This window comes from Mercenaria mercenaria, chromosome 8 (assembly GCF_021730395.1).
Source record: "Mercenaria mercenaria strain notata chromosome 8, MADL_Memer_1, whole genome shotgun sequence".
Lineage (NCBI taxonomy): Eukaryota > Metazoa > Mollusca > Bivalvia > Venerida > Veneridae > Mercenaria > Mercenaria mercenaria.
The window spans coordinates 72,474,825-72,493,782 of NC_069368.1; the positions used below are offsets into that span (position 1 = coordinate 72,474,825).

General features: G+C 34.7%; 1 protein-coding gene across 1 annotated transcript in view; it reads left to right on the forward strand.

Annotated features, from left to right (window-relative positions):
- Positions 1-18,958, forward strand: part of LOC123566099 (myosin heavy chain, non-muscle-like) — a 183,160-nt gene that overhangs the window by 17,544 nt on the left and 146,658 nt on the right. The window contains exons 6-14 of the mRNA XM_053549186.1: positions 680-824; positions 4,011-4,136; positions 5,679-5,699; positions 8,114-8,239; positions 8,664-8,831; positions 9,610-9,651; positions 12,912-13,037; positions 17,165-17,279; positions 17,598-17,650. Of these exons, the coding sequence (XP_053405161.1) occupies positions 680-824; positions 4,011-4,136; positions 5,679-5,699; positions 8,114-8,239; positions 8,664-8,831; positions 9,610-9,651; positions 12,912-13,037; positions 17,165-17,279; positions 17,598-17,650 (922 nt within the window). The remainder of the gene's footprint in view (positions 1-679; positions 825-4,010; positions 4,137-5,678; positions 5,700-8,113; positions 8,240-8,663; positions 8,832-9,609; positions 9,652-12,911; positions 13,038-17,164; positions 17,280-17,597; positions 17,651-18,958) is intronic.

Genomic DNA, 18,958 nt, shown 5'->3' on the forward strand with positions numbered 1-18,958 from the left:
ATAATAGAAAAACTTTGTGACCTCTCTAGAGGCCATATTTTTCATGGGATCTGTATGAAAGTTTGTCTGAATGTTCATCTTGATGATATCTAGGTCAGTTTCAAAACTGGGTCAACTGTGGTCAAAAACTAGGTCAGTAGGTCTAAAAATAGAAAAACCTTGTGACCTCTCTAGAGGCCATAATTTTGAATGGATCTTCATGAAAATTAGTCAGAATGTTCATCTTGATGATATCTAATTCAAGTTTAAAACTGGGTCAGCTGCGGTCAAAAACTAGGTCAGTAGGTCTAAAAATAGAAAAACCTTGTGACCTCTCTAGAGGCCATACTTTTCAATGGATCTTCATGAAAGTTGGTCTGAATGTTCACCTTAATGATATCTAGATCAAATTCGAAACTGGGTCACGTGCCATCAATAACTAGGTCAGTAGGTCAAATAATAAAAACCTTGTGACCTCTCTAGAGGCCATATTTTTCAATGGATCTTCATAAAAATTGGTCAGAATTTTTATCTTGATGATATCTAGGTCAGGTTCAGAACTGGGTCACATGAGCTCAAAAACTAGGTCAATATGTCAAATAATGGAAAAAATGACATCATACTCAGTTCAAAACTGGGTCATGTCGGGACAGGTGAGAGATTCAGGACCATCATGGTCCTCTTGTTCAAATACTTGCAGGATAGACAAGCTGGATTTTGCTTTAAGATCATTACAAGCACAGCACCAGGTGTCTGAGACAGAAAATATCAAACGAAGCAACCTCCTTGAACAGTCCACAACAGCATTATCACTGCTAGAAAATGAAAATACTAAACTCAAAAAGGTAAACATCATGGTACCATTGTAAATGGAAACTATTTTTTTCATACAATATACAGTGTCTTGGTACTTCAGCTTCAGTTGGAAAATTTTTAAGAAGTGTAAATGGCTGGCTTTGTCACTTTTACATGTGCTTAGTTGATTTTATGGTATTTATGGGCACAGTTTATTATAGAATTAGGCGACCTCTAAGGCCAACTGGTTAAGGTTGCTGGCTTCAGATCACTTGCCCTCAAGGCTGTGGGTTCCCAAACCTTGCTTTGGCTGTAGAATTCTTTGATTTGAGGAAGCCATTCAGCAGGCTTATAGAATTTTGGTGGTTCTACCCAGGTGCTTGTCTGTGCCTGAAATAATTCCCAGAGAGGCACTGAGGATTTTTCTCCACTGTCAAAACTAGAATATTGCTGTGTGACCTGTAATTTTGTTCTTGTTACGTTTTCATACTAAGTATTGTTGCACTTGCTCTTACATTATTTTCCTTCAATCAAGACTCTACTTGCCACCATTTAGCACAAACACTGACTTGTTTAAAGTATTAGCAGAGAAATATGACAGATGAAATAAAGCACAACCTGATATTCTAGTTGATACTGAACAGTATGCAAATACGACTTCATAAACAAGTTGATTTTTAAATAGATCTTTTAAAAGCGGTCTTTGTAAAATTCAAACACAGGCTTTCCCCAACTTCGAAATTTAATGTTTATATATGACCATCTAGTGATATGCAAATTCTGTAAATAAGTTGTATTTGATATTAAATTTTGTAATTCATTTTTTTTTTATACGCCCGTTTGAAAAACGGGACGTATTATGGGAACGCCCCTGGCGGGCGGATGGGCGGGCGGGTGGGTGGGCGGGCGGCGTCCACAGACCTTGTCCGGAGCATATCTTCTACATGCATGGAGGGATTTTGATGAAACTTGGCACAGTTGTTCACCATCATGAGACGGAGTGTCATGCGCAAGAACCAGGTCCCTAGGTCTAAGGTCAAGGTCACACTTGGAGGTCAAAGGTCAAATTCAAGTATGACTTTGTCCGGAGCATATCTTCTTCATGCATAGAGGGATTTTGATGAAAGTTGGCACAATTGTTTATCATCATGAGACGGAGTGTCATGTGCAAGAACCAGGTCCCTAGGTCTAAGGTCAAGGTCACACTTAGAGGTCAAAGGGTACAAGAATGAAAACTTTGTCCGGAGCATATCTTCTTCATGCATAGAGGGATTTTGATGAAAGTTGGCACAATTGTTCATCATCATGAGACGGAGTGTCATGCGCAAGAACCAGGTCCCTAGGTCTAAGGTCAAGGTCACACTTAGAGGTCAAAGGATACAAGAATGAAAACTTTGTCCGGAGCATTTCTTCTTCATGCATAGAGGGATTTTGATATAACTTGGCACAAATGTTCACCACCACAAGACGGAGTGTCGTGCGCAAGAACCAGGTCCCTAGGTCTAAGGTCAAGGTCACACTTAGAGGCCAAAGGTCAGATACAAGAATGACTGTCCGAAGCATTTCTTCTTCATGCATAGAGGGATTTTGATGTAACTTGGCACAATTATACACCATCATGAGACGAAGTGTCATGCACAGTTCCCTTCTTTAGAATTACTTCCCTTTGTTGTTACTATAAATAGCTTATATTGTAACTTTTTCATTACTAGACGTAGGGAAAAATCGAGACCACTTTTCTGTAGTACAACATGCATGTTACATCCAATTTTGAGGTGTATTTTGACCAATCTCTACCTGGTAAGGATTTTTGTGTGGACTTACAATTTTTTTTTTTTTTTTTTTTTTTTTTTTTTAAAGATTAACTTCCCTTAGTTGTTACTATAAATAACTTATATTGTAACTTTTTTATAATTGACCGTAGGGAAAAACCAAGACCACTTTTCTGTGGTACAACATAGATGTTACTTTCAGGGTTCGCACAGACTTGAAAACTCCTTGAATTTCAAGCTGCTAGATGAAAAGTGCTTGAATTTGCAAGAACCTCCTTAAAACTCCTTGAATTCTTTTCTTGCCTTGAAAACTGCTTGAAAAGTGCTTGATTTTATGATAAAAGTCCTTGAATTTCCTTCTTCAGAAATTTTGGTCAGCTTAATAAAAAAGGATCGTAAAAGACGCTTTGTTATATGTACGCATCGCCATGTTTTATGTCTACATAACCTATGTGTACCGTACGATACGGGTTTTAAACAGACCGGGACTAGGAAAATCACGACGTGTAAAAATTATGGACACCATTTCCGTTATCGGTATCGAAGAAAGTGTCGTGTATTTTCAACAAAAAGTGGCTTGTATCCTATCCATGGCTGCTCGAGCTCGAAAACAAACGGAAAGCCATGTGCAAATATTGTAACAAAGTTATTAACATTAGTTCAATGGGTGAATCGGCGCTGAAATCGCACGTCAAGTCTGAGAAGCACAAGAAAAATGTACCTGATCGAGAGTCACCCACGGCCACTCTTGATGTGTTTACTATTCCACCTTCGCCCCCAGCAGCCAGAGGCACCTAAAACTTGAGCTTATATGACATGATAAGTCGCTGTTGATGTAAGAAGTGTTGATCAATTGTTTGCCAGTTATTTTGTGTGTGATAAAGTGTTGATCAATTGCAAATTGGAAATTTATAGAAAAACTTATATCACGTGATAGTAATTTTGGATGTACGAAGTGTTCAGCAATTGTAACCCAGTCATTTCGTGTGTAATAAGTGATTGTTCAATTTTTTGCTTATCCTTGAAAACGTAGTAAAAGTCCTTGAAAACTCCTTGAAAACCCCTTGAATTTTTTGTCAGTCTGGCTGTATGAACCCTGACTTTCAAATTTTAGGTGTATTTTAAGGTATCTCTACCTGGTAAGGAGTTTTTTTTGGACTTAGAAAAACAAATGACTTACAATGATTACTAAACAACCACAAAATTAAAATTCCATTTGCAAATACAGGTGCTAGAGTAAAGAAATTTTCTGTGACGGGTGTATATTGTGACATTCTGGCACTCTTGTTTTAATTAAATTAAGTTATACATTTTAAGGTTCCAATATTGCAAAGCGCAAAAGAATATTTTTATACGTTTTGCACTATATAAAATATTTAATGTATTTGTATTATATTTATCTACTGTTTTGCCCATATTATTTTGTTCTGAATATGTAGAAAAAAGAAAAATGTTGCTTTATAGGATAAAGATACACTACGACAAGAACTTCTGGTTGCTAAGGAAGCTCTGGAGTTGGCAAGGGAGAAGTATGGACCAATGGAGGGAGAAAACAGAAACATTAAACATGAGATGGAAAGAATCAAAGAGGTATGATGTAAACAAAAAAGATTGAAGTTGATATATGAAGTCAGAGACTTTTATCCATTCAAATAATTTGAGCCGCGCCATGAGAAAACCAACATAGTGGCTTTGCGACCAGCATGGATCCAGACCAGCCTGCGCATCTGCGCAGTCTGGTCAGGATCCATGCTGTTCGCTTTCAAAGTCTATTGGAACTAGAGAAACCATTAGCGAACAGCATGGATCCTGACCAGACTGCGCGGATGCGCAGGCTGGTCTGGATCCATGCTGGTCGCAAAGCCTCTATGTTGGTTTTCCCATGGCGCGGCTCATTTGTAGAAGATGTTTCTTTTAAAGTGAAATATTTGTGTTTATTGTACAAGTTCATCAGGTATGTTAATGAAAGGAATAACTGAACTAACATTGAGATTCTGCCTCTGTCAGGATTTGAATTTTGTTCAGCATGAAGCAAAGACTGAAAAGTTATTGTTGATCACAGTTTTTTTTTCCATTTTCTGGAAGACATCTTTTTCAAATTTATTAAAATGACTTTACAGTGATAATGGCTCTAATCATAAGAGTCTGATTTTTTCCCTGTGGAAGTTTAAGGCATAAATACACTATATGAATAGATGGACTTTTCTGTTCTGTTTTCTATTCTGTTTGATTTTGATTCCATACCTCAAGTTTTTATTTCGATGTAAATGAGATGTGGAACCAAAATTTGTAGTCCTGTTTGGTGCCATATAACCTATACTGTGTTGGTGTGCCGTAAAACCCAAATAAATGAATAAATATTCTGTTTGAAATGAGACTCCAGTTTGTTGTTGCAGTCTGTTACCTAAGTTTTCATTATGTATTTTGATGAGCAGTTATTTCATAAGCCTCATTGCTTACTCTATATAATGTATATTTTCATTTTGGTAAAACAAGTGTACACATTCACAGCAAGCAGGACTGACTTGCTTCCAAATTAAAGTTCCATAATGAAAATGCTACTCAAAAGTCAGTTTGAGATTTTCGATGCAAAGTCAGCATTGGAAATGCTCTTTTTAGTTGCGGGTTTATCCATCTACCAAAGTTAAAGTGTATTTCTGACAATCATAGCATCTTTATTTGATTCCGAATCACATCCAAAGGATGTTCATGTGCTACATAAAACAGTCCCATTCAATGACAATGCGGATGAATTATCAATGAACAAGCAGTTTTTATTCAACCTGTATCCACTCACACTGACCATTTAGATTATGTAAGATCTATCAATGATAAGGTGTTCCAGCCCATGGTTACATCACAAGCTGGGTCAGGCAGAGTTCATCTTACATATGAAGCACATTAAATTTGTATTTGTTTCTCTTTCATGTATATTCATAGACTGGCATTTAAACAGAAATGAATCTACCAAAAACCCGCAACCATCAGGCATTTCAAGGCTTTGATTAGCATTAGAAATTGAAGTTTATCATGGTGGGATGTGGGACTACCTGTAGTTAAGGTTAAGTAGTTTGGCTATTTAGTATATATGTAAATAGCAGTTAAGTTTCACTAAGTTGTTTTGTATGATAGACATTCCTAGAAATGAAAGAGGTAAGAGATATGTTGGTAATTACCTTCTCTTGTCCCACTGTCTAACAATGTGTAATTGTGAAATAACAACTAATTTTAAGAAGCTGCACTGTGTATTAAGTGAGATATATTACATATATATTTAACATTCTAACATGGCGGGATTTTTTGTCAGTTAAACAAAGAAAGAAGTCAGGTATTCTATATTCCCAGATGAAAATCAGACTGGGAAGAGAATATTATGACTTACCACATTTTTGACGTCGTGGGAGTGAAATAAAGCCATTACATAAATTTGGTAATACACTAGTGTAATAAAGCTTTGACATTGAGGTTGTTTTAAGTATAGGAGACGTTGGTCGAATTTATTTGGTCTATAATAGGTAAAGAAAGAAGTTATCCTGATGTTCCAGCAGGAAAAAGCTTACATGTGATAAAAAGAATATTACACTTGTGTGTGTCCACATTGTATTTATTAAACTCGTTTAATACCGTAGATACCCATGTATAATGCACAGTTTTTTGACCCCCGGAACCACCCCCGAATCGTGGGTGCGCATAATACACAGGTATAGACAATTTTCCAACTTCAAAACAAGTTTGTTACCAGTGTTCGCCATTTTGGTAAAGGGAAACTACTCCCCGCGCTTACTGTCTCCGCTAAAATCTAAGATTGCCATTACGTTCCGTAAAAGATCGAATTGTTTATTTTTCTTTCAAAATTAGTTTCATATAAATTTAAAAGTATTTTGACGAAAGAAATGATTACAAATCACAAAAATTATGATACTAATTAAAGATCGAGAATTATCTTTAACCGAGATCAAACTGTGAACAACATAACTGACACGAGGTGACACGTTAATTGCCGGTAATTACTGGCTTTATGATCCTGACAAAAAGACTATCACACCTTTTGTTATCAGTTTGAATTGAGAAGCTCATGTCATTTTGAAAGATACCATTCCGAAATATTGAATCAGCTGCTATTTATTTATTCAAAATAGTGAATTTAAAAAGGTAAAACAACAAATGTAACAATAATTTACTGGTTTTATTTTCGAGAAAACAAAAATCGATAGTACCGTGAGACCGATGCTGCTCTCCGCCGCGGAGATAAAATTTATTACCGGTGTCGATGTAAACTCTACTTTCGTTTTCCATCCACCTCAAACTTGACCAAAATTTTTTATTTATTTTTTTTCCCCAGGATTTTGGACTAAGATCGAGGGTGCTCATTATACACGGGTGCGCATTATACATGGGTATCTACGGTAAATACAATATGAAAAGACACTCATGTAATATCCTCTATGCCCTTGTTTATTATTTCTCTGATGAGTGAAATAAGTCTTACCTTCTATCATCATGTTATAATGAACATATTAGATTGAAAATAAACAATGACTTCTTGCACTTTATCATCTGATTTTAATTTACTACATTTCATCATTAAGATGCTTCAGTGTTTAATCACTTTGGCAAACTCCCTTGTGGTTCAACCCTGCCCATCTGAACCACTGTATATCAGTCTATAAACAACACAAAGACTTTGATTATTTGATAAGTAAATGTATAGTACATTAACTGCAGGTTATTCTTAACATATAACTGTGATCTAGCAAATACTGTTTGATATTTCGCAAAGAAAGTCTTAGTACCTAGAAGTGTAGTCCCTTGTGATTTTTCACTGTAAGGTAATGGTGAACTGATATAGAAATTCTTTGTTTGTATGTCTAATATAACTGCCTGTTGATTTCACTATAAAATATGATGGAGGTATAGTATTGTTATTAGGTTTGCATAATATAATTGTCAGTTAGAAATTCCAAACATTTTGATTGGTTGACCATTTTATTTTTGTTTATAACTGTTCTCAGTATTATTTTGCAAGAACAAATTCTGAAAATGACAGATATCGTTAGATGGGTGAATGTAATTTTAAAGTTTTCAGTTCTTTTTTTAAAGAATGTATCAATATTAAGTTTTTCATCATTATAGTAAAAAAATTTAACACTGCTTTCACTGTTGGCAAGGTTACTCAAAAACAGTAACTACAGATAACAATGTAGACGCAATTATGATATCACTGTTTTATTGCCTGTATATAGATTTGATATCACTGTTTTATTGCCTGTATTTATAATATATATCATTGCTTTATTGCCTGTTTAGAGAGTCTAAACTACATTAGTAGTCACCTGTATATACCGTGACACTGATTAGAATGGTGACCTTTAGGTCTGACATTTTGAATTTCCTATAAAATGAAGATTTTTAAAATTTGACTTTGTCTTATGTACATTGTTTTAAATAGATTTAATGTCCAACATTGACATAGCGGTCAGCCATTTATAGTGATCACTTTCGATCAGTCAATCCAGTGGCCGCTGTAATCGTGTTTAGCTGTACATATGATTTCATTGTTTTTGCAGGAAAATGACAGATTATCCCACAAAGCACAGTCCTCTACCAGTAAACTGAATGAACTTAAGGATCTCACAGAGTCTATGAGAGAGGAGAATGAAAAACTGGCCAGCTCCTGGAAACAGCTAGCAGAGGTATTTTATGCATGTAAACCCCTATCATGCTGGACATGACAGATTCTGCCATTGCGACCAGTGTAGATCATGATCATGCACATCCATGCAGTCTGATCATGATCTGCACTGTTTGCCATTCAGTCAGCATCTTTTTGGTAAAACACCCCATTTAACAGTTAATGGTATTATCCAAATTGGAAGGTGGACAAGTTCATTATAGAAATGTAGCAGGGTAAGGGTTAAAAGAAGTAATAGTTTCTTTGTTAGGATTGCTTGAAACCCTGGTTAACTTGAGAACTTTCTTTTCCCTTTGCGACATTGAGTGATCATTGTTTTACTGTATCTTAAAGTATTGAAGAACTTGCTGAATAACATAAGTTCTTTTCCGAGATTTAAAAAATGAGCCCACTTCAGTCAGCTTTTATGATTTTGTTCTCTCTAGGAAAAACAAAAACTTGTACGTGAAATTGACAATAATCAAGAAAATCACAGAGACGCACGTGCACGTGTTACAAACCTTGCAACAGAGCGAGATCGACTGTTCAATGAGAAAATGGAACTGACAAGTAAAACACAGCAGCTAATGATTGACAAGGAGCAAGTTGAAAAGGTGAGCAGGAAGTTCGGGGAATGGTAGATACTGTTAAACAGGAGCACTTTGTTACTATATACCATACTGTTTATGTTTCAGTTCTTGAGAAGTTACTGAATTTTTTACCAGTTTCATAGTGCTAAACATGACTCCTTTTTCATTTAATTGTATAATGACAGTTTTCTATTTAGTGGTGATATAGGAAGAAGTTTATTCTGTTTAACAGTCAAAAGTGTGACAACCTTTCATATATAAACTTTCTATTTATCCCTTAACTCTAATTGTTATGCATGATTGAGAATCAGATATTCAGGATGTGTCTCTTTTTCCCTTGTAAAAATTATGTTGAAGTGCATTAAATATTTGTAATCAAATAGTATATCAGTGAGGTTGTTTAGTTGTTTATAAAACGTGAGTTTTGTATATATGGGGATTTATTTAGGATTTCGCCCCCCCCCCCCCCCCCCCCCACTTTGAAACAAAAACAAAAAAAACATTAAAAAAAAAGATAAATATTTGTTTAAAGTTTTTTCTCTCGTGTTTCTTGATAATACCTTGAAGTATCCATACCTTCCCCACCCTGATGTCTCGCAATCCAGTGTAATATGAAAGTTTTGTAAGTCTTGGGCACCACTGTAATACATAACTAGTCATTGTTGATCATATCTTAAAGACAAATGGAAAAATAAATTAATAAGTGGTTTGTTATTTCAGAAGATAATGTTCTATATAATTATATTTTTACTAAAGGTGTAACTAATTTGTTGAAGGATTAAAAGCACCAATTTTTTCTTAGGCATGGCGAATATTGATGGAGAAAAAAGATCTTGCTGAAAAGGTTACAATACAATGAACAAAAATTCTTTTTGGTGATATGGTTTATTTCTTGCTTTCAGCTTAAAGCCATTTTGAAATATTGTTTTTATAATCTTTCTTATTGTGTTAAAAAATAATCATTTTTTCATTATTAGAGACTTATAAAGGTAACTTTTCAGGTTTCACCTTTACCTTCTACCCTGCATCCTACATATTTTTAAAACATTTGTGTATGGAGTGTTCCAAATATACATGAGTGTATAGGGTTGTCATTAGCTGAATTTAATTGTATCAATGTATCAGTTTATAGATATCAGCAATACATCAGCATATCAATAAGACTGTTACGCAGAATTCATTAAACAGGCAGAAATATAGATCCACCCAGATCATTTCCAAGAATAGATAATATTTATTGCTCGATCAAAGTTAATGGTAGTCTAACAAAATTCTAGTCATGGAGCAAGCATAACACAAGTAGAAATAAAAGTAGCCTGCCTGTTCAGCTCAGTAAGGAGAGCACAGATCTTCAGTTTGCCAGGTTGTGAGTTTCATCCCCAGGCAAGGTGTATGCTCTTTTCTTAATGATTTGATGAAAGACATTTTGTCTGAAATCATTCGTCCTCCACCTCTGATTTATGTGGAAAAGTTGGCAGTTACTTGCAGAGAACAGGCTTGTACTGGGTACAGAATTCAGGAACACAGGTTAACTGCCTGCCATTATTTAACTGAAAAATTGTTGAAAGACGACATTAAACGAAAAACAAACAAATGAACATTTATAGTAATGTTCATTTTCTTCTGAATTTTCAAGGGAAATATTTTTTGTTCGTTTACTGTATTCTTTTTTCCTAATATTCCAAAATTCTGTATCAGTATAGCATTGAATGGGCTGTATATGAAATTCATTGATACCAGGTTTAAAAATGACAGCCCTATATAGATGTAAGGGTAGAAGGGTAAGGCATGTGTTTTTTGTTTGCTATGATAGCTTAGAGTTATGTCCCTTGTCTCATTTATGGAAATTTGTCCATTTATTTTTATGGTTGTTAAGGTTGCAAATTGTATCTGCCTAGAACCTAGCATTAGTATTTGCTCAAGATTTTGCTTGGATTTTTATGTACATTTTAAAACATGCCATATTACCCTGAAAGACCAGGATGGCTAACTGATTTCAATATTATACATTTGCCCCAGAAACTGTTGTTGGTTACAGCTGGCATGAGAAAAGAAGCTTGTCTGAGGTAACTGATGCCTTAAATTGTGCCTTTAAGGGCACATGGGAAGGTTTTACCTAAGATGTTGATGTATCAGAATTTTTAGCTTACAAGTCTGATTTTTGAAAAAAAATCTACAAGGTATTGTCCTCACTTGATTGTCAGTGTCGGCATTGGTTAAACTTTTTGTTTATGTCCACCTTTCCTCAAATACCATAAGAGCTACAGCTTTGAAACTTTGCTCACTTGTTAACCATCATTGGGGGACTATGTAGGCCAAGAACCATAACTCTGATTTGCATTTTGTTAGAATTATGGCCCTTTCTGTACTTACAAAATTTGAGTTTCTTGGTTAAAGTTCTTGTTTAGGTCCACCTTTTCTCAAAAACTATAAAAGCTACAGCTTTGAAACTTTTCACACTTGTTTATTATCATTAGGGGACTATGTAGGCCAAGACCCATAACTCTGATATGCATTTTGTCAGAATGATGGCCCTTTTTTGTACTTAGAAAATCTGAACTATAACTCTTTTCTTACATATTGTCCAACACTTGCAGATGAGCAATGGCCCCCGTAGGCGGTGCTCTTGTTTATGTTATATCGTCATTCTTCATATACATTTAATGAAGTAAACATGAAATTTTGATATGAAAGACAAATATTAAGTTAAAAAAAAATAAAGGGGATTGTTTTTTTGCCTTAAAATTTTCTGAAATGTAGAAATCAGTTTCTTTTCTAGGACATTGAAATGTTATCTTAAATATCTTTGTCCTATATAAAGCCAATGTAAAGTTTTTTTTGTGACAGTTCATGTTGTTTTTGCAGAGACTAGAGTTTATAGAGAAGGTAGTTTATGTGTAAACTAGGATGCCGAGAATGTTCTGCTTGGTAGATTATATAGTACTGACATCTTTTATTTAGATGATAAAAAGAAGTGGGTCAGGGTCTAGATGGAAGAAAGAAGGATAAAATTAATAGTATTGTGCGTGTGTTTTGGAAAATTAGCTTACGGCTTTTTCTTGTATGGATGAATTTGAAATGACCAAAAATGACCAACTTTACAAGACACAGGACACTCTTTAATGGTTTTAAGAAATGAAGAGGGGGAGCATTTGTGAATAATGGCGAAATGATATAGAATATTGAGTAAATGCTTTTTCGCTAGAGTCTAGGATAAACTTGTTTCAGACAAAAGTTGTTCCATTGTTTCATGTTTTAGAATAACCTTTAGTCAAAATTTGATGTGCTTCGAGCAATTTTAGAAAGTTTAGATCTGGAAATTATATGTTGGTGAAGGTTATAAAAATGATTAAATCATTAGATTTTAACATCTTGATCTTTTTCTCTGTAGCATAGACATAATTAAGTTTTAAGCATCCTAGTTAGTAGGTAATTGACTGAAACCTTGTTTGAGTTATAAGACTACAAGTTTGAAATACTTTGAAATTGAAGATTGAAAGTAGAGTAGAAATGTTGCTTTACACTTTATGAAGGGAAATATTCACCTTTATAAATATTGGCTTATTATCTATGATTTATAGATGGTATGCTGTTATCTAGGTGAAGACTTTTTACTAAGTATACTGAAACAAAGGCATGCCTCTCTTAAATTATTCAACTAAGTTAGAAATAATAAAGGGAGGTAATAAGAAAATACATTTGTACAAAATTCTATCTTCTTAGTCTCTATCATTTATTGCACTTGTGCAGCACACTTTGAATAAAGTTATTAAGAACCTTTGAGATTGAGTAATATAGTTTTTTACACATTCTTTAAAACAATAGCATGCTTTCACTCATTAAATGAGCCGTGCCATGGGAAAACCAACATAGTGGGTGTGCGACCAGCATGGATCCAGACCAGCCTGCGCATCCGCGCAGTCTGGTCAGGATCCATGCTGTTCGCTTTTAAAGCCTATTGGAATTGGAGAAACTGTTAGCGAACAGCATGGATATGACCAGACTGCGCGGATGCGCAGGCTGGTCTGGATCCATGCTGGTCGCATACCCACTATGTTGGTTTTCCCATGGCATGGCTCAAATGTCTTTTCATATACTTTTTAGACCAAGATAGCCCTTGAAGAGCAGATAGCAGAGCAAGAAGAAGAATTGGCAAGAATCAGAAAAGGTGTGAAACGGAAAGACGAGGAGCGGCGATTACTGGAGGAAACTTTGCATGATTCTAAAAATGTAGGTGCAGTATGTCGGTGCAATATGCAATTGTAATAACTAACCCTTATTGTGCTGGACAAGATTGATTCTGCCTTTGCGACCAGTGTAGATCATGCACATCCGTGCAGTCTGATCATGAGCTGCACTGTTCGCCATTCAATCAGTATCTATTTGGTAAGCACCCCACAGCTAATGGTAGTGTCCAAATTGTAAAGTGGACAAGTTCATAAAAGAAATTTAGCAGGGTAAGGACTAAAGGGAAAGAATCATGAACTAAGTCTAAGGATATGTGAGAACAGGTCATGAGCAGGGACATTCAGTTTTTTTCTACGGCCTTCAACAGCATATGAAAAGCTTGAGACATCCCGTCTGTAGAATGTCCATGGACAAGCAAGGTTTTCCATGGAAAGTGCATGGAATTCCATGGAAAGTATGCTACTGACACTGGAAAGTGTAAATCCCTGGAAGTGTTCCATGGAGAAGTGTCCTGTATTCTAGGGAAACACTGGAAAGTTTCCAGACATACAGAAATATGCATGGAAAATGTCCCTTAACTAAAAATATGTATGGAAAAATTCCCTGGACACTGTAGCATTTGCAAATATACATGTATATAGCTGGTAACACCTGGACATTCCAATAAAGATAAAGAACCAATAAAAATGCAGGCTACTTGTGACTTAACAAAAATAATCCCAATTTTTCTGTTCGTTTTCATGTGATCTTTGCAAATTCTGTGAGCTAAAAGATGGTCAAATTCACTCTTGTATTGTATATATCTGTTTTCACAACATTCTGGATATTCACATCAGTAACTAATTGTACTGAAGAAAATTGCTCATGAATACCAAAAATTTGAATGTAAACAGGAAGTGCTTTGTTCTTGTTGTTAGAGGCACATGGATGGAGCTATCTTACTGGAAACCCTAAAATTCTTTTAGAGGGACACCTGAGATAAAAACATTATACTTTCTAATTTCAAATGTAATTTAAACCTATAATATGTCACAGGACTAGGAAATAATAGATTGAAGCAGGAACTCTATTCATCTCAATGGCATAAACTTTCATCTGGTTACAGATAATTTCTGTTCAGGTATGTGTGAATGATAGATAATAAATATACTTCTCTAGCAACAGTTTATCTAATACTTGATGACATATTCAGTACATAATTTAGGTAATTAGTACTTAAATCACTTTGAACCACTGACTTTACTGTATTTTAAATGTTATAATTTTACCTTTCAAATAAAAGTGTGTGCATATAAAGTTTTATAAGAAGTATGTCCTCAACACATATGTATGAATTTATATGGTCAGAGAAATTTGAGTGCTTCAATGAACATGCTATAGGATGAAAAGATATCACAGACTGACCTGAGACTCAATACAAATTGTGCACATGTCAAAAAGTTTGAACCAAGATCATTAAGAATCTTTTGTTTCTGACAAAGCTACTAACAACATGATTTTTAGTAAGAAACTTGGTGTATCAGGGAATATTTCCATGTGTACCATGAAATATTTCCAGGGATACCAAGGAATATTTCCAGGTGTACCAGGGAATATTTCCAGGGATACTACGGAAATTTCCAGGTGTTTCAGGGAATATTTGCAGGGATACCAGGGAATATTTCCAGGGATACTATGGAATATTTCCAGGTGTACCAGGGAATATTTCCAGGGATACTATGGAATATTTCCAGGGATACTGTGGAATATTTCCAGGTGTGCCAGGGAATATTTCCAGGGATACTATGGAATATTTCCAGAAACATTAACAGACTAAACCTTTCAAATTTTCCATGGAACACTGGATTTTTTCCATGGAAATCTGTTCCAATACTCCATGGAATAATTCCATGTACTTTTCCATGGAAATCCCTGGACATTCTACAGACGGGATACTGTTTTTTTTATTAATCTTTAGTTTTCTGACTTTAAAGTTGGAGCTTTTTTGTTATTACAGTGCTGTAAATGAATTGAAAAAAGTAACTAAGTGCAAATGTTGACGGATAGCCAGATACTTTTTTCAAGAAATAGATCAATAATTAGCTCCACTATTCGGAAAATAGGGCAGCGTGAGCTTTCTTGGTTAAAGTTTTTTGGCAACCTTTGTTTTCTTTATTACTATTGCTTATATCTTACTGTAACTTCACATAAACATTGTCTAGTATACAAACAAAGTATGTGCAGGGGCTGGGTCCATTATACCCAAGGTGAAGGTCACCAAGGTGTTATACTTGGGTTATTGTTAAGGTTAAAGTTTCTCGGCAACCTTTGTTTTTCTGTCATATCTTTGTTACTATTGCTTATATCTTATTGTAACTTCACATAAACATTGTCCAGCATACAAACAAAGTATTTGCAGGGGCTGGGCCCATTATACCCAAGGTCAAGGTCACCAAGGTGTAATACTTAGGTTATTGTTAAGGTTAAAGTTTCTCGGCAACCTTTGTTTTTCTGTCATATCTTTGTTACTATTGCTTATATCTTATTGTAACTTCACATAAACATTGTCCAGCATACAAACAAAGTATTTGCAGGGGCTGGGCCCATTATACCCAAGGTCAAGGTCACCAAGGTGTAATACTTAGGTTATTTTTAAGGTTGAAGTTTCTCGGCAACCTTTGTTTTTCTGTCATATCTTTGTTACTATTGCTTATATCTTACTGTAACTTCACATAAACATTGTCCAGCATACAAACAAAGTATGTGCAAGGGCTGGGCCCATTATACCCAAGGTAAAGGTCACCAAGGTGTTATACTTGGAAATATTTCCATGTTAATTTTTCGAAAGCTTCCTATCTTTGGTACTTTAAAAGACAATGACTTGAAATTAAAAATGTTTCTTTATAATCATCATTTGCATGTGTGGTTACAATCCCCATAACTCTAATTGTATTTTTTTGACAGAATTATGCCCCTTTCATACTTAAAGTGTTTTGGCAATCTTTGCTTTCTGGATATAACTTTAGTACAATATAAGATAATGACTTGAAACTTAAAATGTATCTTTATCATCATCATCTGCATGTGTGGTAACAATCCCCATAACTCTAATTTGTATTTTTGACCAAATTATGCCCCTTTCATACTTAAATTTTTTGACAAACTTAGTTTTCTGGACATAACTTTGGTACTATATAAGAAAATGACTTGAAACTCAAAATATACCTTTACTGTCATCATCATTACCCCTTCCATACTTGACCTTTAACCCCTCTGAGTAGTAGGGTCTTTTTATATCGTGGTGTATCTTCCTTTTAAAGTAAAGGTCTCTTATTGAGATATAATTTCATTTTACTATCAAATCGCCGAATAGTGGTGCGCGCTGTCTTATGGACAGCTCTTGTTTATGTATTCTAATTTACTCAATTAGTGAAAAGAAACTGAGGCTGTTTTGTTGAATTAAATCTTACTGTGGTAGTCACTATATCACTGTATATACTGTAATATTATGTGAAGTCATGAAAACATATGACAGATGGTCTAACCAATAATGTGAATAACAAAGTCTAATTCTAAATTCAGTAAAATTTAAACAGAGAAGTGGAATGTGATATTCTATAGCAATTTTAGGGTGTTATCCTAACCTGGCATTCTTAGGTCAAGTTAGCAAACACATAAAAACTGCACACCCAAAATGTCATAGTAAGAAAACATATGTTAACCTCTAGCCTGCTGGTGGCAAGTGATTCTGCCTTTGCGACCAGTGCAGACCAAGATCAGTAGGCTGATCATGGTCTGCACTGTTCGCTATTTAGTCAGTAAATTTTCAGTGAATACCCCTTGGAATAATAAATGGTATTGCTCAGATTGAGTGATGGACTAGTCCATTTTAGAAATTAACAGGTTAAAGGTTAACTAAGCATGTCAGTAAAATGCCAGAAATATCCGTCTACAATAATTTAAAGGATTTTGAATTTTTCATTTTGAGAACAGTAGAAATATATTTGAAGTAAGATTTAAGATAATTTTATAGTATGTAAAAGATTTAGAGATTTACATAAAATGAGTTAAATTACTGGTAACTTAAAAACATACTTTTATTTGTTCTCTTTGGAAAAGAAAACATTTTGTCATGGTATATTACCTACAATGGTATAATATATATATTTATATTAATTTGTTTTTGATAGAACTATGATGACCTATACAAAGAGTTAAGCAATGTACGAGCATACTATGAGCGGTCTTTAGAACAAATCAGTGTACTGGAGAACAACAAACATTGGCCTAAAACAGTTAGAACTGGCTGAACGAAAAAAACGTCCCCGTTGGAGAAAGACAGCTTGGGAAGGAAATTCCCCTTTCTAATTTTGTTAAAGTTGTGGTCTCATATAAAAACTGCCTTTTTGGCGACTTCACTGTAAAATAGATGTCATAAAAATTGGTTTTAAAGATTTTTATGCCCTTTTTTAAAGGGATTGGGGTATTGGCATTAATCTGTGGTTGCTATCTGTCGGTCCATTGGTAGAATTTGGTGGCATAAATAACTAGGAATGCTTGGACTACGTGATTAAATTTTAAAAGTTGATTCCCTATGGTCAGTAGTTATCCCTTTTATTTTAGGGTCGTATGTCAAAGGACAAGGTTACAGTGACCTTCAGATTGAAACTGATTGGGTCAGTAGAGCAAAGTTATACTGACCTTCAAACTCGAAACTGTAGTCAAACACTTGGATGTTGCCGGTGACCCCGAAATGAAGCAAGGGTTTTTGTGGTCAATAGGTCAAGGTCCGTTGCCTTCGGGACTGAAATGGTATTGTTTAAAAAACAAAAAGAAGGTTATAGCCCTGCAGTAGAATCATTTCATGGATGATTGCCTTAATTCAGTAATGGTCTCAAACAGGCTTGGGAAAAATTTCCGGTTTTTTGGGTTTTTGGGACGTTTTTTTGACTTTTCAGCCCGTTGTGAAGTGAAAAATGAAAAAAATCGGTCCCGTAAAAATGGAGAAAAGTATAAATTTCGGTCTAAATTTCAAAAAACGTACTGCCAAGCAAAAAATTGTTGGTCGCCCCCTCAGTAATCAGAAAACGTGTCAAACGGTCTGTTGTACTTGAAAATCGTCCGAAATTTGGGGCATGAGCAATCAGTGCTCGCGGGACATCCTTTAATGTTGAAGACAGCGACTCCCCGTTTTAAACTTTTTGAGGGTTTTCCCAAATTTTTCGACGCATCCAAATCCTTTTTCGGGGATCATTCTTTTATTTGAACCCGACGGGGGTTTATTTCAAAGGGCTATGTCGAGGGTTCAACCCCAATAAGGGGTAACTCTTTTAAAAACTTACGGGGGAAAAAAAAACTTTTTGTTTTCTTCTGTGTTCAGTCACTAAAATTTCCCAAGTATTTCACTTAATATTGACTGTATTGAAACATTAAACAACATGAATGAAATTTTGACAAAGTAACAGTTATTTTAAATCATTTGACTAAGTTTTTTGCAGTTTTTTTCATGTAAATCTGGGTTTTTTTATATGAAAGATGGCGTAAGTGGTTTTCGCCTTTTTGCAAAAAATTTTTCTGCTAAAGTTGGAAAAATTGTGTCATGCAAAGGTGTATGTCAAATAAGAAAATTAAACAAAAGTATTTGCACTTTTATACTCATTTAAATAAAACATTAAGAACATATTGAATTGAAGAATGTAACGTTTATTTTAAAAGTACAGCTTAACAGAAAGATTTTTTCAGTAAATCGGGAGATTGTTTGCAAAACTAAAAATAATGGGAAAAAAGCGTTTTTTTTCCAAAAAAAATTTCAATTAAATTTTCTGATGAATTTAATTTTTTTTTCACGTAAAGGTCGTTAAGTATTACTATACAACGAATACAATATAAAAATAATTTATGTCTGCATTTTCTTTAAAAAAAATAAATATTACCATCTCATTTTTTTCCCTCCGAATAAAAGAATATTTTCTATTTGGCACTAA